At 43.8% G+C, this 23,586-nt stretch overlaps 1 protein-coding gene across 1 annotated transcript; it reads right to left on the reverse strand.

The window, feature by feature from the left end:
- Positions 1 to 13,540: 13,540 nt before the first annotated feature.
- LOC123407573 lies at positions 13,541 to 14,824 on the reverse strand. The gene is made up of 2 exons (XM_045100739.1): positions 14,596 to 14,824; positions 13,541 to 14,504 (listed from the first exon to the last, which is right to left on the reverse strand). Exons 1-2 carry the CDS (start codon positions 14,797 to 14,799, stop codon positions 13,779 to 13,781), a joined length of 930 nt encoding a protein of 309 aa, XP_044956674.1. The 5' UTR covers positions 14,800 to 14,824; the 3' UTR covers positions 13,541 to 13,778.
- Positions 14,825 to 23,586: the final 8,762 nt, after the last annotated feature.

Consider the following 23,586-nt stretch of genomic DNA (forward strand, 5'->3'; position numbering starts at 1 on the left):
TTAGTGAATATATAAGCAATTTTGTGAATGTAGATACATTTATAAATTCATGAAAATTATATGTACATGATGGTTTGTTTAAAAATATCTAAACTATTTGTGTGATACTCATGAACATTAATATTGAACCGATAAGTACAATCTTAATTTGTGCTCCATCCGGTGTATGTGAAAGTGATACATATAGGATTTCTTAAATAAACTTATTAATTTATAGCTCGGCCTCGTTAGTGTGGAGCGGCCCACCCAGATGTTGTGTGAGTGTGATCGCAAGTGCACACCATCAGTATGATGAGTCAGAATCAAAATTAAATGAAAATTAAAATAATGGCTTAGATAAAATTCATAAGTGCATGCCATCAATATGACGAATCAGAATCAAAATTGAATCAAAACTAAAATAATAGCTTAACTAGAATAAATTGTTTACTTCCCGTTGCAATGCACGTGCATGTTCGCTAGTCATAGAGAAAATCTGATATTAATGATACGAAATTCGTGAGACTACAATATTCACTAGTAGAAAAAGGGCTACCGTTCGGCCCTGGCCAGCCCATTAGTCCCGGTTCTTCAAGAACCGGGACCAATGGGGGGGGGGTATTGGACCCGGTTCGTGAGCCCAGAGGGCCGGCCGGGGCCTCGTGGGCATTGGTTCCGGTTCGTGTGGAACCATTTGTCCCGGTTCGAGCCACGAATCGGGACCAATGGTCCTCGCTGCTGGCCCACAACCACTGGTCCCGGTTCGTGGCTTGAACCCGAACAGAAGGGTTGGCTTTAGTCCCGGTTCATGCCACGAACCGGGACAAATAACTTGCCTACATATACCCACCGTCGCGGCAGAGCACTCCACAGTGCTCTGTTTTTGTCAAGCCGGCGAGGGGAGGGCATTTGGGTGCTCTAGTTCACCTCCTATGCACATGAGGTGTTCGATGAAATGCCCAAGCCACACTAGTTAAGCTTTCTCCTCTCGAAACTCGACCTCCGAGCTCCATTTTCAACGAAATTTGTCTAGATTTAGCGGTCCATCACGCCCCGTCCCCGCCCCGTCTTCACCGCCGTCGATCGCCCACGCCGAGCTCGTCGCCGGCACCACCGTGGTGAGCCTCTTGTTCTTATCTTCTTTCTAAAAGCAAAAAATTCTGACTTCAGATAGATACTTGTCTAATTTTCTTACTTTTATTATTCCTTGTTATTATATAGTGCGATGGTTTTGGTATCCGCCCCCGTCGGCCCTCGTCCTGACTATGATTCAGATGTGGTATATATTATCTTTTCATAACTATTTGGTTCATTTATTGTTTATGACAATTATGCCGACCAATGTGACATAGATTTTATTTATCTAGGAGGTTGTTGAACCGGAAATTCCTACCGACCCTATTGTCGAGAGGTTAAATTTAGTTCAAGAAGAAAACAATTACTTGAAGGAAAAAATAAGAAAAATTGAGGAGGAGAAGATGATATTGGAGTTGCATGTTGCGGATGTTGTCGATGATCACAAGATCAAGATGGATGCAATGCGGTTGAAGATTAAAAAGATTAGAAAATATGCCATTCATACCGAGGCTTGGTATCATTATGCAGTTGGATCAGTTGTTACCTTGGTTGCAGTTATGATCGCATTTGTTTTTTGAATTGAAATGTTTTACATAATTTCAATGTATGGTTTAATTAGATGCTCTGGAGAGCTATATGTTGTTCAATGAGAACTATGTATGTACTTTGGTTTTAATGCTCTGGAGAACTATGTATGTACTTTGGTTTCAGAGTTCATTTCAAATGCTTTTCAACTTCATGGTCTTACAGCTTTGAATGGTGCATTTTGAACACAGAAAAACAAGGGAGTTCAAATAAGTTCAAAAAAATGAAATCCCTTTGTAACAGACGAGTTTCCGTATGAAACCCTCATACTTCAAAAGAGATTGTCCGTTTTGTACACGAAGTGCATCCAGTTTTTGCCGTAAGCCTCTCTACTTTCTTGCACATGCTATGTGGGTGAAATGATGATACCATGCCAACTTTGAACCTTTTCAGAGTTCATTTCAAATGCTTTTCAATTTCATGGTCTTATAGCTCAAAATAATCAGAAAATGCATGAAAAATAACAAATGAAGTCAGAAAGGGTTGTAAATTGATGATGTGGCTTTGAATGGTGAATTTTGAACACAGAAAAACAAGGGGGTTCAAATAAGTTCAAAAAAATTGAAATCCCTTTGTAACAGACGAATTTCCATATGAAACCCTGATACTTCGAAGGAGATTGTCTGTTTTGTACACGAAAAGCATCCAGTTTTTGCCGTAAGCCTCTCTACTTTCTTGCACATGCTATGTGGGTGAAATGATGATACCATGCCAACTTGGAACCCTTTCAGAGTTCATTTCAAATGCTTTTCAATTTCATGGTCTTATAGCTCAAAATAATCAGTAAATCCATGAAAAATAACAAATGAAGTCAGAAAGGGTTGTAAATTGATGATGTGGCTTTGAATGGTGCATTTTGAACACAGAAAAATAAGGGGGTTCAAATAAGTTCAAAAAAATGAAATCCCTTTCTAACAGACGAGTTTCCGTATGAAAACCCTCATACTTCGAAGGAGATTGTCTGTTTTGTACACGAAGTGCATCCAGTTTTGTCGTAAGACTCTCTACTTTCTTGCACATGCTATGTGGGTGAAATGATGATACCATGCCAACTTGGAACCTTTTCAGAGTTCATTTCAAATGCTTTTCAATTTCATGGTCTTATAGCTCAAAATAATCAGTAAATGCATGAAAAATAACAAATCAAGTCAGAAAGGGTTGTAAATTGATGATGTGGCTTTGAATGGTGCATTTTGAACATAGAAAAACAAGGGGTTTCAAATAAGTTCAACAAAAATGAAATCCCTTTGTAACAGATGAGTTTCCGTATGAAACCTTCATACTTCGAAGGAGATTGTCTGTTTTGTACACGAAGTGCATCCAGTTTTGTCGTAAGACTCTCTACTTTCTTGCACATGCTATGTGGGTGAAATGATGATACCATGCCAACTTGGAACCTTTTCAGAGTTCATTTCAAATGCTTTTCAATTTCATGGTCTTATAGCTCAAAATAATCAGTCAATGCATAAAAAATAACAAATGAAGTCAGAAAGGGTTGTAAATTGATGATTTGGCTTTGAATGGTGCATTTTGTACACATAAAAACAAGGGGGTTCAAATAAGTTCAAAAAATTGAAATCCTTTTGTAACAGACAAGTTTCCGTATGAAACCCTGATACTTCGAAGCAGATTGTCTGTTTTGTACACGAAGTGCATCCAGTTTTTGTCGTAAGCCTCTCTACTTTCTTGCACATGCTATGTGGGTGAAATGATGATACCATGCCAACTTGGAACCTTTTCAGAGTTCATTTCAAATGCTTTTCAATTTCATGGTCTTATAGCTCAAAATAATCAATAAATGCATGAAAAATAACAAATGAAGTCACAAAGGGTTGTAAATTGATGGTGTGGCTTTGAATGGTGCATTTTGTACACAGAAAAACAAGGGGGTTCAAATAAGTTCAAAAAATTGAAATCCCTTTGTAACAGACGAGTTTCCGTATGAAACCCTCATACTTCGAAGGAGATTGTCTGTTTTGTACACGAAGTGCATCCAGTTTTTGCCGTAAGCCTCTCTACTTTCTTGCACATGCTATGTGGGTGAAATGATGATACCATGCCAACTTGGAACCTTTTCAGAGTTCATTTCAAATGCTTTTCAATTTCATGGTCTTATAGCTCAAAATAATCAGTAAATGCATGGAAAAAAACAAATGAAGTCAGAAACAAAATAAAATTAAATAAATAAGTAATTTGAAACAAAATAATGTAAACTTTAATAAAATAGATAAGTAGAAAAAAAAAACTTTAATAACATAAATAAAATTTTTGAAACTAAAATTATCAAAGTATTTTCTGTTCAAAACATTATAAGCAACTTCTAGTATTATTGAAACTAAAATTATATAAAATTCATGCAACTAAAATTATCAAAGTATTTTCTGTTCAAAATCATTAAAAGCAAAAAGAATTTTCATAAATAACTTTTTTGTTAGAAACTTTAATAGCAAAAAGAATTATCATAAAATAAAATTAATAAGTAATTATAAACAAAAGAAAATAAAATAAAAAGTATTTTGTTGTAACTAGAAACAAAACAAAATAAATAAAGCAAAAAAGAAAAAAAACTAGGAAAAATAAAAAAATTGCCACCAATTGGGCCACCACGGCGTGAATACGACTAGAAACCCATCCATGGGCCAGGATTCAGGCCCGCAGTAGGCCCAGAAGGCCCATCAGGCAAAGCAGTAGCAAGTAGGCCCGTAAGCCTGCAGTGGAGAGGAGCTCGAGAGGGATGCGGCAGTGGAGCTTATAAACCACTTTGTGCCCCCTCTCAACTAGCGAGGTGAGACTAAACTTTGGCCGCGACGCGGGCAGCATAGGGGCCTTTGGCCCCGGTTGGTGGCACCAAGCGAGACTAAAGGGGGTGCATTGGTACCGGTTCGTGGCACCAACCGGGACCAGAGGCCGCCGCTTCCCGCCCTTTGGGCTGCTGAAAAGTGACCTTTAGTCCCGGTTGGTGCCACCAACAGGGACCAAAGGCCGCCGCTTCCCGCCCTTTGGGCTGCTGAAAAATCACCTTTGGTCCTGGATGGTGGCACCAACCGGGACTAAAGGGAGGCATTGGTACCGGTTGGTGCCACGAACCGGTACCAATGCCTTGGGTATATAAGAAACACTTAGCAGTTTCTGCAAAAATCACTTCTTCTCCGCCCCAACGCCCCCACGCTGCTCCTCGTCGCCGTCGCCGCCGAGCCCTGCCCCGACGCCGTCACCCGGGCCCTCGCCCGACACCGTCGCCGTTTGCCGCCCTGCCCTGACGCCGTCTCCCGCGCCCTCGCCCGACGCCATCGCCGCTCGCCGCCCTGACCCAACGCGCGCCGCCCCGGCCCTCCCCCGAAGCCGTCGCCGTCGCCGCTCTCCGCCGTGCCCCGACCCCACGCCCCTGCCCGTCCTCACCTTGGTCTGGCGGCGCCCTCCCCTGTTTTTTTTAATATATGTGATAATTGTTTTTGTTCATATATATGATGATTTTTTGTAGAATATGATGTTTTTTTTTCAGATTATATGTATATGATTTTTTATAGAATATGATGTTTTTGCTTTTTTATAAAAATGTATATATGTTTGTATGTTCTTTGTGTATATAAGTTCATATATGCAAAAGTTAGATTTAGTACATTTTAGGTTAGTTTAATTTTTAGAAATTTTTTAAATATCTAGCTAGGAAAGGAAGAAGAAGAAAAAGAATGAGAGGAGAAAAAGAAAAATAAGAAGAGGAAGAAAGGAGAAGAAGAGGAGAGGAAGAAGAGGAGAAATAAATAAGAAGAGGAAAAAAGAAGAAAAAGAAGAGGAGAATTCTATTTTTTTTCTTCTTTCTCCTCTATTCCTTTCTTCTTCTCCTTTTTTTTCTTCTTTTTTTTCTTCGATTGCTTCTCTTCTATTCCTTTCTTCTTCTCATCTTTTTATTTCTTCTTTTGTCTTCTTATTTTTTATCGGGTATGTCGTTGTCGATATACCCCCTCCCGATCGAACTTCAACACGAGGGGGGTACCGATATACCCCCTCCCCGATAACATTATTTTCCCATGTATATGTATGTCGCGTCGTTGTCGATAACTCCCTCCAGGATAACTTCGACATGAGGGGCGGTCGATATATATACCCACTCTCAACCGTGATAAGTTATACCACGGGAGCACCCCCCCTCGGCCCTCTCGCTCGACCAAAACTCTCGAGGACACCCAAACCCTAGAAAAAAAACGATGTTGGTCTTCTACCCCCTCCCGCCGCGCCCCTACCCGACAAACTCTCTCGAGGCCACCCAAATTTACCAAGTTAAAAGAGCGTTGTCGTCGAGGCCACCCCAAACCCTTGAAGCGTTGTGTCGAGGCCACCCCAAACCCTTGAAGCGTTGTCTAGGCCACCCCAAACCCTAGAGAAGCAGCGTCGAGGCCACTAGCATGATTCCTTATTGTGATTAGCTAGCTAGTTCTACGTTTGCCACTAATATATATCCATCTGTATCATGTTTGAATAATAATTGACATGTTGTAAATATTTGCAGAAACTAAGGATCACTCCCGAGATGAAGCAACAGAAGCGATGTTGGGGGAGATAATCGCACAAGGAAGTGATGTCGTTGCGTCATTTCTCTACGACACCGATGGCCAGGAAGGACCGGGTGAAGAAGAGGGCTATGTTCATGATGGCTCCGGTGACCCATTAATGCCAGTACAAGAAGAGAGCTATGTTCATGATGGCTCCGGTGACCCAATGGAGATACAAGAAGGAGACCGTGATGACGGCTCCAGTGACTGAACCGAGTCCGGCCAGGTATATATATATTAGTTAAGCCCGTGCTGACTAGTTAATTGATGCATTCATTATTTTCATATGTACACATATTAATTAACTCTCATATTTCTTCTTTTTTCTCTAGCCCTCCGGATCAAGCTCAACTTCGGTAAAGAAACGAGGCCCGAAGAAAAAGTTGCGCTCGGATGAAAGGTTTGAGATCACAGCAATCGCGCGCGATGGCAAGCCGATTGAACCCATCCGGACAAGGGATGCATTTCGTGCTCAGTGTGGGGTTCTTGTTAGGGACAATATCCCGATCAGTATCCAGCAATGGTTAAAGCCAAAGAAGGAAGACCCTGAGGTGCCGACGTCTTATGTCTCCGATATGCAGAAAGAAGATCTTTGGACAACGCTTAAGGCAAATTTCACCCTACCGCCAGAGGAGGATCGAGAGAAGCCAGTTAAAGAGGAATTGATCAAGTCTCATGCTCTTAAGAAGATGGCAGAACTATTTAGGAGGTGGAAGAATGAGATAAAAACGTTTGTCGACAAAGAAGAGACACCAGAATTCACCGGCCGGTTTGAGAAGATCAGAGATCAATGGCCAGCATTTGTGGCCCACAAGACATTGGAAAAGAGTAAGAAGATGTCAGCGACAAACAAGAAAAATGCTGCGAAGAAGAAGCATCACCATCGCACGGGGTCAGGTGGTTACCTCAAAGCCCGACCTTTGTGGGACAAGGCTGAGAATGACCTGATTGCTAAAGGGGTTAAACCAGAGACATTGAGATGGCCAGACCGTTGCCGGACTTGGTTCTTCGGGGTTGGCGGAACCTTGGACCCTGTATCAGGGAAGTGCGTTTGGAGGGAAGAGCAACTGTGAATACCCGTTAGGAAGCTTCGGCACTATATCGCTGCAACACAGGAAGGGACGTTCGTTCCAGACAGAGAGAAGGACGAGCTCACAATGGCCCTCGGGAATCATGAGCACCCTGGACGGACACGAGGCACGCCAGGCTCCCTTCCGTGGAACGCTGGGTTTCCGGACGCAGGGGGTTACAAAACCCAGGAGAGGAGGAAGAAAGTGGAGCATATCCAACTGCAGGCGCTGCACGAAAGGGTACAAGGGCTAGAGGAACGAGAAGCAGATCGCAGCAAACGACCTACCGAAGCTTCCCCTGAAGCTACCCCACCATCTCAGCGGAGAAGCAGCGTGGCTTCCACCGAGCAGACTCAGCAGCTGGAGCCTGTCTTCACGGGCTACCCCGTGGATGCTATCACAGAGTCTCAACATTGCCACCTTATGGCGCGATGGATGACATTGAAAGTCAAGGCGGCTGTTGGCTCTGTTATACCTAATGAACCTGGCTCAACCTACCACGGTCAGCCGATTCCAAAAGGATATGCTAGGGTGATGGTGGATCAAATAACGGACGGATTTGAGGACCTTGAGCTTGACCACCCTACGGGTGAAGGGGAGATTCGGCTGGGTTCTTCTCTGAAGACTCCATGCCTATGGCGGAAGGAGCTCATCAACCTTCCGAACTGGACGCCTCCGCCTCCTCCTCCTCCTCCTCCGGCGAGTCAGGGCACTCCGCCTCCTCCTCTGCCTCCTTCGGCGTGTGATCAGAGCACTCAGCCTCCTTCTCCGGCGCATGGCGGCACTCCGCCTCCTTCTTCGCCTGCGCTGGCGCGCCCGAGCAGCCAGCTGCCTCCTCCTTCTCCGCCTCGTCAATAAGGGCAGAAGAGACCCGCCGACGCTCCGTCTCCTTCGGCGCGTCGTCCTTCTCCTCCGCCTCGTAAGAAAGGAAAGACAGCCACAACCGCTCCGTTTGCTCCGGCGTCTAGCAGTACAGCCAGAGGCAGGAAATACAGATACCTTCTCTGAAGACTCCAGAGAAGTTACCATATGAGAGGAGCCAGGAGGAAAACGCGAAGATCGTGCAAGCCGAAGTGACCAACTTCTTTGAAGGGGTCAAAGAAAAGAAAAATCCACCTCCGGAGGAGAAGATAGATCCGTTAAAAGCGAAGCGTACTCTGGCTGCCCTGACGAAACCACCAAAGTCTCCGGTGAAAGACAACTATGAGCGCATTCTTACAAAGTCATTTATCGAAGCGGAGCGGTCAGGAAGTACTGTCAGTGCTCAAAGGTTAGCAGAACGACGAGCTGGGAAAAAAGATGCCTAGCTCGGCGAACAAGCGAACCAATCGTTGCCCCCGCTCCAGGTGTCTAGCGTCGTCGCGAATCATCCGGGCAGGATGGTGCCCGGTTATAACAATCTTGGAGATTACCTGCCCGACGATGCACATTTTGATTTCTTGGAGGTGGACGAACACAGATACGTGTACGGGAAGCCTCTCGTCAAAGATGAAAAATCTCTAACAACGATGATGCGAAGATTCCATGATTGGTATATGAAAACCTGCAGAGAGTGTGAGGGGAGGAATATTTTGATGCTCAGAGTTAAAGAGGAGCATGACCTCATTGGAATTGATCTGTTGAATGTTCCATTTGAATTGTTCTTCGAGTTTTTCAATCTAAAGGCCCTCGATAAGTCAATGATCACTTGCTACTGCCTGTAAGTAGTACTACTTCTGTCATTAAGTCTCTATATATAGGCCAGCTCTTTCATTACATGTATCTTTAATTATTCTCACTATATTATGCAGATTGAAGATCGCTGAATTGAAGAAAAGACAAATCGGTGATATTGGGTTCATTGACACAAATCTCATAGATGCATATATGGTTAAATTTCAAGCCAAGGATACCGAGGCCAAGCTGCTACAATCGTTTATATTAAATCAAAACAAAGCTATAATACTCTTCGCTTACAACTTCGAGTGAGTGTTACTGTCTTGTGCATATTCGGTTTCCCTTATTAGTTGAGGTTATAGTAATGTAATTGATGAGTTATGCATGCGTGCGCAGGTTCCACTATATTTTCCTAGAGATTACGCTTGAGCAGGGACTAGTAACCGTCATAGACTCGAGACGAAAAGATCCCAAGAAGTACGCGGACATGACTGAAATTCTAGAGAAGTAAGTTAAATCTATTATTATCGCACCATATCGGCAACTTCAATTTATTCATTTCCTGATATCAAGTAATTGTTTTCTTTGTCTGACAGGGTTTGGAGTAAATTCACCTCAAAAACTCCGGGACTGCCAAAGAAGCTGCAGTTTAGACACCCGAAAGTAAGTACTATAGTAGCATATATGTTCCACGCATCTCCTAGTGATTCAAGCGCTAGTTTCATCAATACCATTTAGCATGTTTGCTAATTATCAGTTTGATTGACCTCTATTTCTTGTAAAGTGGTTGTGGCAGGAAGAAGGGACTAATTACTGTGGATACTACATTTGCGAGTCCATCCGCCACACGACCTGTGAGCGGGGCTACTCCGAGAAACAATATGAAGTGCGTAAATAATTATATTCACAATTTTATTTTATTACCATCATTTGTGTTCAGTTTCATTTATTCATATATATGTATTGACCCCCTTCTTCAAATTAGATATTTCGGATGCGAGATGAACTCCTAGCACCAGATCGTATGCGAGGAATTCAAGATGAATTGGCGGCATTCTTTCTTGACCACGTGATCGCTAAAGACGGAGAATACTATGTGGACCCTGCAGGGTTCAATTTTAATTAGGAGATTATATTGTAAAAGATACTTATATTGTATATATGTAGCCAGTAGCGTCAGATAGATATATGAGAACTTGTTGTTCGACCAATCTCTCAGAGAAGGAGAGGTGGTCGATATCACTTCTCTTTGTATGCATCTGTTCATGACGATCTTCTGTTTCCTTCATTTGCTTAACTAGCTAGCGTGTCTAGTCCTCTCTATACGTATAGTACGTAGTGTCGACCAAGCACGGAGATAAGAAAGGACACTTCTCCCTATTAATTAGCATGCTAACACAATATATGAAACACCTAAATTTACCCCCCAAAACCCCCAAACCCTTCCCCCCTTTAAAAAAAAAACCACAGCACCTGAGATGCTGACGCGTGGATGCCTATTGGTCCCGGTTGGTGCCGGACCAAAGGGCCTCCTGCCTGGGCTCGCCGCACCGGCCACGTGGAGGCCCATCTGTCCCGGTTTATGCAAGAACCGGGACTAAAGGTTTAGGGCATTAGTACCGACACTTTAGTCCCGGTTCAAAAACCGGGACAAATGGCCCTCACGAACCGGGACAATAGGTCCTTTTTCTACTAGTGATTAATGCTCCCAATATAGATATATTTTGCATACATCATTGACTTGGTAATGACTTACCATAATCATGATTGACTACTACATTACTATCACAAACTAGATGATGCCCCGCACGTTGCTGCGGAAAACATGATAAACAGATGTATAAATAGGCGTTGAAAAACAAAAAACTATTGCTAAAAAATATTAAGATTGCTCTCGTTTTATATTTTAAGAATAATAAGTCATATGAAGCATTTGACAAAAGATGCGTAAAAAAAGTCTAACATGATCTACATATATTTGCTCTGAAGTATATACCGCTTATGCCCATAACAAAAATTAGTGAAGCAATGTGTAGATTAGTGCACACATTATAACTTATGACCACATGCCTGACTTGATGATGTGGCATGGTTGCATGAGGAAAAAAAAGTATTTATGACTAAATTCATGATTTGATGATGTGGCATGGTTGCATGAGAAGGAAAAATAGGTAGTGAGTTGCAACTATTTAAGAATAGAAGATACATAATGATTTATTACATCATGGTTGACCATATGACTATCAGAAATCATCCATGCGGTACTACATCGAACTTGTTGTCATTGTATACCTAAAAAGGGTAATCCTAGATATTAATGCGACATAATAATACCCCATAAGGTTCTAGATATGGCAACTATAATAGTTAACTATGACCGTCACAAATGTTCTGACAATACCGGCATGACATGTCGAGACTATGTCATCACTGACAATAATCATCCAACATGCTCGAGACTACAACATTACCTCACACTAGTAACATGAAAAGCTTTGGGACCTTGTCATGAGTGCATTCCAAACACAATTCCTAACAGATCTTAGTTCAACAAATGTATTAATCAACAACATATTCATCTATTGGAACTACAGTCAATGGTTTACTAGTTATTACTATACCAAGAAATACCATATATACTACTCCCTCCATCTCATAATATAAGACGTTATTACTCCCAATATGTGAGAGGAAGAGAGGGAGTTGTTGAATAGACGACAACTCTATATCACAATAGTTCCACCAGCAGTTATGAGATTACGACATCATATGGAGTTTTTGTACGCTCACGTATATGACCCCTATCCATTTTAGATACTAAACAATTTCCCACACGTTGCTACGAGAATTGTTAGCAATATGTTTAGCTGATACTTGCTTATGTGGTGCGTGAATATTATAGTTAACAATATGAGCATGAAAATATTAATACATATGAAATTTATTATACTTGATTATTTTATTGTTGTAAAATAGTTTGGAACATAAGTAGCATAATGTGAGTTTAAAATTCCTTGGAGTTGTTCATGTGGTGTCTTCTTTAGTGAGGAAATATTGGACATGAATAGTGAGGATGACTCTCTTCCCGTGCGTTGGTGTGGTAACTTTGTTAAAAAACGCGTAAGTAATTGCTAAATCTAGTGAAAATAAATTTTAATTTTAAAATGAATAAAAAGAAAGTGTCTAAAAATAGAACAAAAACTTTTTAATTACAATTAAAAATGTCATTCCGAACAAAAATGTGAAGGATGACTAACATGAATATATGATGTGGTGGCGTTACATGCATAGACTAATGCAAAAACAATTGTAATTTATAAGATAAATGCATGACTCGCTTATGTGGTAGATTTTGCATGGTTTCGTGGGATAGAAGAATTAAATGAATTGTTGTAGTGAGACGTTGAGATGGACACTTCGCATGTTGAAAACGCTCATGTGGAAGATTTTACATGGCTATTAGTAAAAAGTAATAATTAAATGTATTGCTTAATGGGATGTTGAGGTGAATACATCGCATGTTAAAAACACTTATGTGGCAGATTTTGCATCCCTTAGTGGGAGAGCATATTTAAATGCATTGTTTAGTGAAACATTAAGGTGAACATTTTGCATGTTGACAGAATTGAGACTAATTTTTTAGGAATGTAGGATTCATGTCATACCAAAAATTCTAAGGAAAAAATAGGACATTGTAGTACTAAAGTTGTGTTGGCCTGTGAAATTTTCACGTTGATATATTTTGCCATTTGTGAGAAACAAGATACAGGATATTGTTCTTCTTGTATGTGCCACACACTATTTGGTTTTTTCTCCCGTGAGATTGTGTAATGTCGTACCCCCTGCTTCAAATTATAAGATATGTTACTCATTAAGAGAAAGATCTTACCAACACGTACTGCTTTATCATGCGGGCTATGTTTCAGATAATCACCGGAAAAATAGTTCAAACACATGAGTCTCGCATTTCTAAAATTATGAAATGCACTTTGGGCCGACCTACTACGACGCGACTCATACGTTATCACCCCATCTCAACATGAGGCAAGGATCCCAATCGTGTCAAAAGGCACGGGCACGCATGTCCGACGGTGTGGAGCCCACCGCAGCATAAATGTGGCCGGCTTTGCAGATCATACGACGTGGAGCCGGCCGCATCAAAAGGCATGGAAACACCTCAGATGCATTTCACCCATAGCAACACACGGGGGACCAGCCTCGTAGATCATAGGACTTGGAGCACGTCACATCAAAAGGCACGGAAACACGTCGGATGTGTGTAGCCCACAGTGACACATGTGGGGCCATCCTCGTAGATCATAGGATGTGGAGCCCGCCATGCAAAAAGGCACGGGCGCATATACCCGATGGTGTGAAGCCCGTTGCAGTACACATGGGGCTAACCTCGCGGATAATACGGCATAGAGCCCGCCGCACCAGTAGGCACGGACGCGCGCGTTACTTTCAGTATTCTTAAAAATTAATGGTAGTAAAATCATTACCAAATTTTGCCGATGTACCAAATATGGGACTCGATCACGACTTTTGCCCTAAGAGAACATATTCATCAATTGCAACATAGATATATAGCATAATAGACACTGATTTTCAACAAAAAGCATATGTAATAGATGAGTATGTAATTGTATGAACAATACGAACATTCCAACTATGGTGACATATAACATGCTCAAGTATAAAGAGTATATAACATCTAACCGCATGATACTACAGTTTCGGCAGATGTAACATAACAACCAAGGAATACGGCACCACCACCGCACCCCAAACAAGACACAACAGATTTCAGATCAATCAAATATAGCACAAACAATTTCACCTTGCTGTAACCCTCCAGGGATCAGTGGATGACAACCCTCAGCGTCACCTCGACGGTATCTTCGTTATCCTCCAGGTCGACGGACCGGTACACGTGAGCCTGGAAGCAGTCCTCGGCGTCGGGCAGCCCGCTGGAGAGATCGGTGCACGTCACGCTGGCCTTGGTTGTCTGGTAGTAGCATTGAACCAGCGGCTTGTCATCGTCGCCGTCGAGGATGTTGCGCGAGTAGGAGAGGCTGAGATGGCACTGCGCCTCCTTCGCCCAGAAGATCAGCCCGTCCATGGTGGCGGCACCGGGACGTAGGCAGAACGCAAAGACCGTGCGGCCGAACGTCTGCTGGAACACCTCTAGTACGAGCAGATACCGCCCGGGGAATTCCGGGCTGTCTTGCTCGGAGGCACCGCCGATGCAGTCCACGGCGACGATGTTGATGCCGTCCTGCAGGCGCACGGCGATGCTGTCCCCGGAGGTCACCCCGGCGTGGACTGGCCAGTCGTGCGCGCTGACGAAGTGGCAGAGGAGCGCCGCCGTGTTGCCGACGAAGCCGCAGGCGTTGTCCGGGCAGCGGCACGGCCCGCGGAGCGCGCCGATGCGGTCGCGGGGCGCGTAGTAGACCGGCCAGACGTCGCGGCCGTCGTCCCGCCGAGAGCCGGGGCGGGCGGCCTTGGCACTGCAGACGTGGCACATCCCCACGGCCAGCCCGAGCATTCCGCGGCAGGGCGAGCAGATCAGGTGCCCAGCTTCGCACTGCAGTGCAAATCGAAATCAGCACGTCGTAGATTGCTTCCGGTTGTTTAGATTGGATTGGGTAAATATAATACTGCATGCGTGTGCGTACCATGAAGACTGGCGGCGCGTGGAGTGGGAGGAAGCAGATGCCGCAGTCGAGGGGCTCCTCCATGTCCTCCGCCGACGAGTTAGCGATGGCCGCGACGCTGGGAACCCACGGGGGCGCCATGATTACCTTTTTTATTTGGCCTACTAGGGTATAAAGTCGAAGAAGGGTCTCAGATAGATGGATCCTCGTATATATACCGTCCATCCTGTCACACCCCGCTCCCTCTCGACTTCTTCGCGGTTTTTATGGGGGGAGGGCGCTGGTGGGCCACACCGAATTGCCGTGGGCTGGGCGTTTACCGGGGGTGACGTCTTGCGACCTCCTCTATTTCTGGGCTACAGTTTTTACATGGTGAATTTGGGGAGTTGCCATGTTTCTCCTTTATTTTCCCTCTTAATGTTTTTGGGATAGCTCATCATTCACGCCGAATGATTTTTTTCCCTTGTTCTTTTTCATCCAAAAGGCATATGCTCATATTCCCAGATAGTTATTCTGACATAGGAAATGCAAGTTATATAATACACAAAACATATCGTCAGAAAGATTATTTCGAATACTAATTCAATGGTACTTTTTATGGCATATAACTTGTGTTGGACTATCCAATTGACGGTCTTGGGATACTCGTGGGTTTTATCAACCGAAAGAGAAGAGTAATGTCGTGTTGCTAATATCTTGCCAAATTATGGATTGAGCGTCGGTCCATTCTTAAGGCTATCGTTCACGCCACTAAAAGAAGATATGCCACGTCAGTTGAGGATTGATATCCGAGCCTTCTAGTTTGTCTGGCTCTTCATCACATTATTCACGTTCGTTTCCAACTATAGGGTGCTCTTTCATTATCCTTAAGATGGTGAACTCATTAATTTTCTCCTTAACATCCCCGCCTATTCTCTTCGAGCACGCTTCGTGCGTTAGTGTCCTCACGTCCACTTTGTCGCACGACACATACTTGAAACCATTCCTACCAATCCTAACATCTACTCATTGGGTATATGGTAGACCTCTGCCTCAATAGACATTAACTCTTCTCTCCCTTATCATATAGCTCTCCCTTATCTATTCACTACCAAAATGTGCAATTATTAGTGACGGAAATCTTAGTGAATGAAGAAATTGTCGCCATTATTTTTCACGACGGAAATCGTCACTTGCAGATTTCCTCCAGGCTGCCCCTAGCCAACTTTGGGGACGTTCTAGCTTGATTTTAGGCGATGCAGACGAGATAGTCAAATTCCGAGTACACCGAAGAGACCCAAATAAGACAGCGTCCATAGGCGCCAAGCTCGACCCAGATATTGACAAAGCCCTGCGAAACTTGCTTCAAGAAAATCGAGATATCTTCGCGTGGCACCCATCCGATATGTCGGGAATCCCAAGAAACCTGGCTGAGCACAGCTTGAATATTGTCAAATGATCCAAACCAGTCAAACAAGCACTCCAACGATTCTCCAAACCCAAACGTCAAGCCATGGGTGAGGAATTGGCCAAACTACAAGAGGCCGGATTCATCCGAGACATAAACCACCCCGAGTGGTTGGCTAATCTCATGATGATACCAAAGAAGGACAAATCTTGGTGGTTGTGCGTCGACTTGACGTTAATAAAGCATGCCCTAAGGATCCTTTCCATCTAGCACACTGATACGTCTCCATCGTATCTACTTTTCCAAACTCTTTTGCCCTTGTTTTGGACTCTAATTTGCATGATTTGAATGGAACTAACCCGGACTGACACTGTTTTTAGCAGAATTGCCATGGTGTTGTTTTTGCGCAGAAATAAAAGTTCTCGGAATGACCTGGAAATTTAGGAGGATTTTTTGTGGAATATATAACAAATACTGGCGCAAGAATTACCTGGAGGGACGGAGCGAGGAGCCCACAAGACCAAGAGGCGACCCCCTGCCCGCGCCTGGCAGGCTTGTGAGGCCCTCGGGGCTCCGCCGCCTCCAACTCTAGCTCTATTTAGTCTCTCTCGCCCAGAAAAAAATCAGAGAGAAGAGTTCATCGCATTTTTCGACACGGAGCCGCCGCCACCACCTGTTTTTCCTCTGGAGGGCAGAACTGGAGTCCGTTCTCGGCTCCGGAGAGGGGAGATCGACGCCGTCGTCATCATCAACCATCCTTCATCACCAATTCCATGACGCTCTTCACCGTTCGTGAGTAATCTCATCGTAGGCTTGCTGGACGGTGATGGGTTGGATGAGATCTATCATGTAATCTAGTTAGTTTTGATGGGGTTTGATCCCTAGTATCCACTATGTTCTGAGATTGATGTTGCTACTACTTTGCTATGCTTAATACTTGTCACTAGGGCCCGAGTGCCATGATTTCAGATCTGAACTCATTATGATCTCATCAATATATGTGTGTTCTTGATCCTATCTTGCAAGTTGTAGTCACCTACTATGTGTTATGACCCGACAACCCCAGAGTGACAATAGCCGGAACCACTCCCCGAGGTGATCATAGTATGAGGAGTTCATGTATTCACTAAGTGCTAATGCTTTGTTCCGGTTTTCTATTAAAAGGAGAACCTTAATATCCCTTAGTTTCCATTAGGACCCCACTGCCACGGGACGATTGGACAATATATGTCATGCAAGTTCTTTTCCATAAGCATGTATGACTATATATGGAATACATGCCTACATTACATTGACGAACTGGAACTAGTTACATAGCACCCCATGTTATAACTGATACATGATGAATGTCATCTGCCATAATTATCCATCACCGATCCAATGCCTACAATTCTTTTCCTACTGGTCCTTGCTACGTTACTTTACCGCTACTGCTGTCACTTCTGCTACTGTTACCACTACTGCTATCACTGCTGCTACTGTTACCGTTGCTACCATTGCTATCACACTACTTTGCTACTGAAACTTTGCTGCAAATACTAAGTCTTTCAGGTGTGGTTGAATTGACAACTCAACTGCTAATACTCGAGAGTATTCTTTTGCTTCCCCTTGTGTCGAATCAACAAATTTGGGTTGAATACTCTAGCCTCGAAAACTATTGCCATCCCCTATACTTGTGGGTTATCAAGACTATTTTCTGGCGCCGTTGCCGGGGAGGCCTAGCTCTATTCTCTGAGTCACTTGGGATTTACGTCTGTTGATCACTATGAGGAATCCGAGAGATCCAAAAACTAAAGTTCTGCCCTCAACAACGAGGACAGGTAAGGAACTGCCATCTAGCTCTGCACTTGATTCACCTTCAGTTATGAGTAAGTTTGCGACACCACCACCTACTAGAAATTCTGATGTGTCGCCTGTGCTTGATGATGATACTTTTGCTATCCACGATGCTTATGATGATGCTTTGCTTGATACTGCTTTGCCACTAGGTGCATTCCTTGATGCAAAAATTTCCAGAGTTGTTGCTGAGTGTGATGATACTTCTGAAACTATCGAAATTATTGAAGCAGAACCTGCTGTTTCACATCTTAGAACTAGCTCTCCTAGTTATGAATTGCCTGATATACCCGAGGGTTATGTTATGGAGGGAGAGGTAGCTGAGGACTTTCTTGCTTGTTAGGATAGCTATGATCTTTAGAATTTATTGCGCAAGTGGAAAGAAAAATCTCTGAACGCTAGAACGAAATACGATCCTAAGTTTGCTACTTCGCCTATCTTTGTTACTGATAAGGATTATGAATTCTCTATCGATCCCGAGTTAATCACTTTGGTCGACTCTGATCCTTTTCATGGTTATGAGTCTAAAACGGTTGTAGCACATCTTACTAAGTTGCACGATATAGCCACCCTATTCACGAGTGAGGAAAAGATCCGCCACTACTATATGCTTAAGTTGTTTGCTTTCTCGCTAAAGGGTGATGCTAAGACTTGGTTTACTTCTCTTGCTCCTGGTTGTGTTTGTAGTCCCTAGGATATGATCTACTATTTCTCTGAGAAATATTTTCTTGCCCATAAGAAACAAGCTGCCTTGCAGGATATATATAACGTTGTGCAAGTTGAAGAAGAGAGTCTCCCACAAGCTTGGGGGAGGCTTGTCCAGCTACTTAATGCTTTGCCTGATCACCCTCTTGAGAAAAACGAAATACTTGATATCTTCTATGATGGACTAACCGATGCTTCTAGGGACTACCTAGATAGTTGTGCTGGTTGTGTTTTCAGGGAACGAACTGTGGAACAAGGTGAGATTCTATTGAATAATATCTTGTGCAATGAGAATGCTTGGACTATTCCCGAACCACCTCCGAAGCCAACTCCGAAGAAAAGAGGTATTCGATTCCTCAGTCCCGAAGATATGCAAGAAGCCAAGAAATCTATGCAAGAGAAAGGCATTAAATCTGAAGATGTCAAGAATCTACCACCTATCGAAGTAATACATGGTCTTGATAAGCCGACACAGGTAGTAGAGGTAAATTCTCTTCGTAGATTCAATGAGAGTGATATTCCTTTTCATAAACCTGCTAGCTTATGCTTAGATGAATTTGATAACTTTGTCGCCAAACAACAAAGTTTCAATGATTATGTTAGCAGACAATTGAGGAAAAATGCTCGTATGATTGATCATATAAGTGCTTGTGTGGATAGAAATGTCAATGATCTTAAGCTTTTGAGTAAGCATGTCTCTATGGTCACCACTCAAGTAGAACAAGTACTTAAGGCTCAAAATGACTTGCTCAATGAGCTGAATGACAAGTCTGTTAGAGTTATCATTAGATGTAACGCCCAAGATGCGACCCTATCCTTAATTTGGCACGAAGGCCTCGTCAGGGATAGAAGCACATCTTGTCGTTTCGCAAGAATGGATATCGTGACAAGTACATGTACTGAAGAGAAGAGTATATGGAATTGGCTTACACTCGCCACAAGCTACATCAGAGTTACATCAGTACAATACATAAACATCATGAAGAAGAGCAGGGTCCGACTATGGACGAAAACAAACGAGAAAAGAAAACGACGTCCATCCTTGCTATCCCATGCTGCCGGCCTGGAACCCATCCTAGATCGATGATGAAGAAGAAGAAACTCCAAATGCACAATCAACGCGCTCGCGTCAAGTAACCTTTACCTATACCTACAACTGGTGTTGTAGTAATCTATGAGACACAGGGGACTCAGCAATCTCATTTCCAAATGTATCAAGACTAGCAAAGCTTAATGGGTGAGGTAATGTTAAGTGGTGAGGCTGCAGCAAGCAACTAAGCAATGTATATGAGGTGGCTAACTTACGAGTACAAGAATAAAGAGGTGGGATGATCTACGCATAGCGAACGTGATCTACTGTTGATCAAAAGAATGATTCTGAACACCTACTTACGTCAAACATAACCCCACAGTGTCCTCTACGGGAGAAGGAACTCGTGAAAGAGACAGTCACGTTTACGCACTTAGTTGGCAAGTTTTAATTAAGTTAAATTCAAGTTATCTAGAACGAATGTTAAACAAAGTTTCCACATTGCCACATAACCGCGGGCACGAATTTCCGAAAGATTTAATCCTGCAGGGGTGCTCCAACTAATCCATCACAAATTACCACAAGCCACACAGAAATCCTCAATCACGAAGCTCATGATCTCGTCGGACTCCTTAGTGGAAAACCTCAACTCTGAGTTTACCCAAAGCATCATCCGGAATCCCGATGCACAAGACATTCGTCAAAGGTAAAACTAATCTAGCAAGGCCTCCCGACGTGTCGACGATCCCGATAGGAGCCGCGTATCTCGTTCTCAGGACACGATGGATAAGCAAAGTGTACGGTGGCCTGATAGACATCTCCCGAGATGCCCCGGGTTGGCCCCGCACGGTGCTCTGTTTTGGACCAGCACCATCAGCACTGGCCCTCCCTGTATTATGTAAAATTACTCCTCGGGTTCATGACGCCCTATTCTTTCAGTATTAACAAAATTATTATGTTGGGCAAATGTAGTACCAATGTTGGGCCTTGCCAGACCAGCTTTAATCTAAAATGAATTATCAAGGGTGTCCCCATAACAACCCCGATCGTGTTAGGAGGGCTCAATTATGGAACATAACACCGGTAGCCGAAACTAAGGGGGCAAAGGTGGAAAAAACACTAGGCTAGAAAGGCCGAGCCTTACACCTTTTACCAAGTATATAGGTGCATTAAATTAAATAGAAATTAATATGTGTTGGGGAACGTCGCATGGGAAAAAAAAATTTCCTACGCGCACGAAGACCTATCATGGTGATGTCCATCTACGAGAGGGGATGAGTGATCTACGTACACTTGTAGACCATACAGCAGAAGCGTTAGTGAACGCGGTTGATGTAGTGGAAGGTCCTCACGTCCCTCGATCCGCCCCGTGAACTATCCCGCGATCAGTCCCACGATCTAGTGCCGAACGGACGGCACCTCTGCGTTTAGCACACGTACAGCTCGACGATGATCTCGGCCTTCTTGATCCAGCAAGAGAGACGGAGAGGTAGAAGAGTTCTCCGGCAGCGTGACGGCGCTCCGGAGGTTGGTGATGACCTTGTCTCAGCAGGGCTCCGCCCGAGCTCCGCAGAAACGCGATCTAGAGGACAAACCGTGGAGGTATGTGGTCGGGCTGCCGTGGAAAAGTCGTCTCAAATCAGCTCTAAAACCTCCGTATATATAGGTGGGAGAGGGGGAGCCTTGCCTTGGGGCTCAAGGAGCCCCAAGGGGGTCGGCCGAGCCAAAGGGGGGAAGGACTCCCCCCCAAACCGAGTCCTACTTGGTTTGGTGGGTGGAGTCCTTCTTTCCTTTCCCACCTCTCCTTTTTTTAATTTTTCTCTTTGATTTTTCTTCCAATGCACATAGGGCCCTTTTGGGCTGTCCCACCAGCCCACTAAGGGCTGGTGCGCCACCCTCAAGGCCTATGGGCTTCCCCGGGGTGGGTTGCCCCCCCGGTGAACTCCCGGAACCCATTCGTCATTCCCGGTACATTCTCGGTAACTCCGAAAACCTTCCGGTAATCAAATGAGGTCATCCTATATATCAATCTTCGTTTCCGGACTATTCCGGAAACCCTCGTGACGTCCGTGATCTCATCCGGGACTCCGAACAACATTCGGTAAGCAACCATATAACTCAAATACGCATAAAACAACGTCGAACCTTAAGTGTGCAGACCCTGCGGGTTCGAGAACTATGTAGACATGACCCGAGAGATTCCTCGGTCAATATCCAATAGCGAGACCTGGATGCCCATATTGGATCCTACATATTCTACGAAGATCTTATCGTTTGAACCTCAGTGCCTAGGATTCATATAATCCCGTATGTCATTCCCTTTGTCCTTCGGTATGTTACTTGCCCGAGATTCGATCGTCAATATCCGCATACCTATTTCAATCTCGTTTACCGGCAAGTCTCTTTACTCGTTCCGTAATACAAGATCCCGCAACTTACACTAAGTTACATTGCTTGCAAGGCTTATGTGTGATGTTGTATTACCGAGTGGGCCCCGAGATACCTCTCCGTCACACGGAGTGACAAATCCCAGTCTTGATCCATACTAACTCAACTAACACCTTCGGAGATACCTGTAGAGCATCTTTATAGTCACCCAGTTACGTTGCGACGTTTGATACACACAAAGCATTCCTCCGGTGTCAGTGAGTTATATGATCTCATGGTCATAGGAACAAATACTTGACACGCAGAAAACAGTAGCAACAAAATGACACGATCAACATGCTACGTCTATTAGTATGGGTCTAGTCCATCACGTGATTCTCCTAATGACGTGATCCAGTTATCAAGCAACAACACCTTGTTCATAATCAGAAGACACTGACTATCTTTGATCAACTGGCTAGCCAACTAGAGGCTTGCTAGGGACAGTGTTTTGTCTATGTATCCACACATGTAAATGAGTCTTCATTCAATACAATTATAGCATGGATAATAAACGATTATCTTGATACAGGAATTATAATAATAACTATATTTATTATTGCCTCTAGGGCATAATTCCAACAGTCTCCCACTTGCACTAGAGTCAATAATCTAGCCCTCACATCATCATGCGAATTACATTGTAATAAATCTAACGCCCATACAGTTCTGGTGTTGATCATGCTTTGGCCGTGGAAGAGGTTTAGTCAGCGGGTCTGCTACATTCAGATCCGTGTGCACTTTGCATATATTTACGTCCTCTCCTTCGACGTAGTCGCGGATGAGGTTGAAGCGTCGTTTGATGTGTCTGGACTTCTTGTGAAACCGTGGTTCCTTTGCTAAGGCAATGGCTCCCGTGTTGTCATAGAACAAGGTTATTGGATTCAGTGCGCTTGGCACCACTCCAAGATCCGTCATGAACTGCTTCATCCAGACACCCTCCTTAGCTGCCTCCGAGGCAGCCATGTACTCCGCTTCACATGTAGAATCTGCTACGACGCTTTGTTTGGAACTGCACCAGCTTACCGCACCCCCATTAAGAATAAATACGTATCCGGTTTGCGACTTAGAGTCGTCCGGATCTGTGTCAAAGCTTGCATCGACGTAACCTTTTACGGCGAGCTCTTCGTCACCTCCATACACGAGAAACGTCTCCTTAGTCCTTTTCAGGTACTTCAGGATATTTTTGACCGCCGTCCAGTGATCCACTCCTGGATTACTCTGGAACCTACCTGCCATACTTATGGCCAGGCTAACGTCCGGTCTAGTGCAGAGCATTGCATACATTATAGATCCTATGGCTGAAGCATAGGGGACGGAGCGCATATGCTCTCTATCCTCATCAGTTGCTGGGCACTGAGTCTTACTCAATCTCGTACCTTGTAAAACTGGCAAGAACCCCTTCTTGGACTGTTCCATTTTGAACCTCTTCAAAACTTTATCAAGGTATGTGCTTTGTGAAAGTCCTATCAGGCGTTTTGATCTATCGCTATAGATCTTAATGCCTAGAATGTAAGCAGCTTCTCCTAGGTCCTTCATAGAGAAACTTTTATTCAAGTAATCCTTTATGCTCTCCAAAAACTCTACGTTGTTTCCAATCAGCAATATGTCATCCACATATAATATT

Source organism: Hordeum vulgare, chromosome 1H (genome assembly GCF_904849725.1).
Source record: "Hordeum vulgare subsp. vulgare chromosome 1H, MorexV3_pseudomolecules_assembly, whole genome shotgun sequence".
Classification (NCBI taxonomy): domain Eukaryota; kingdom Viridiplantae; phylum Streptophyta; class Magnoliopsida; order Poales; family Poaceae; genus Hordeum; species Hordeum vulgare.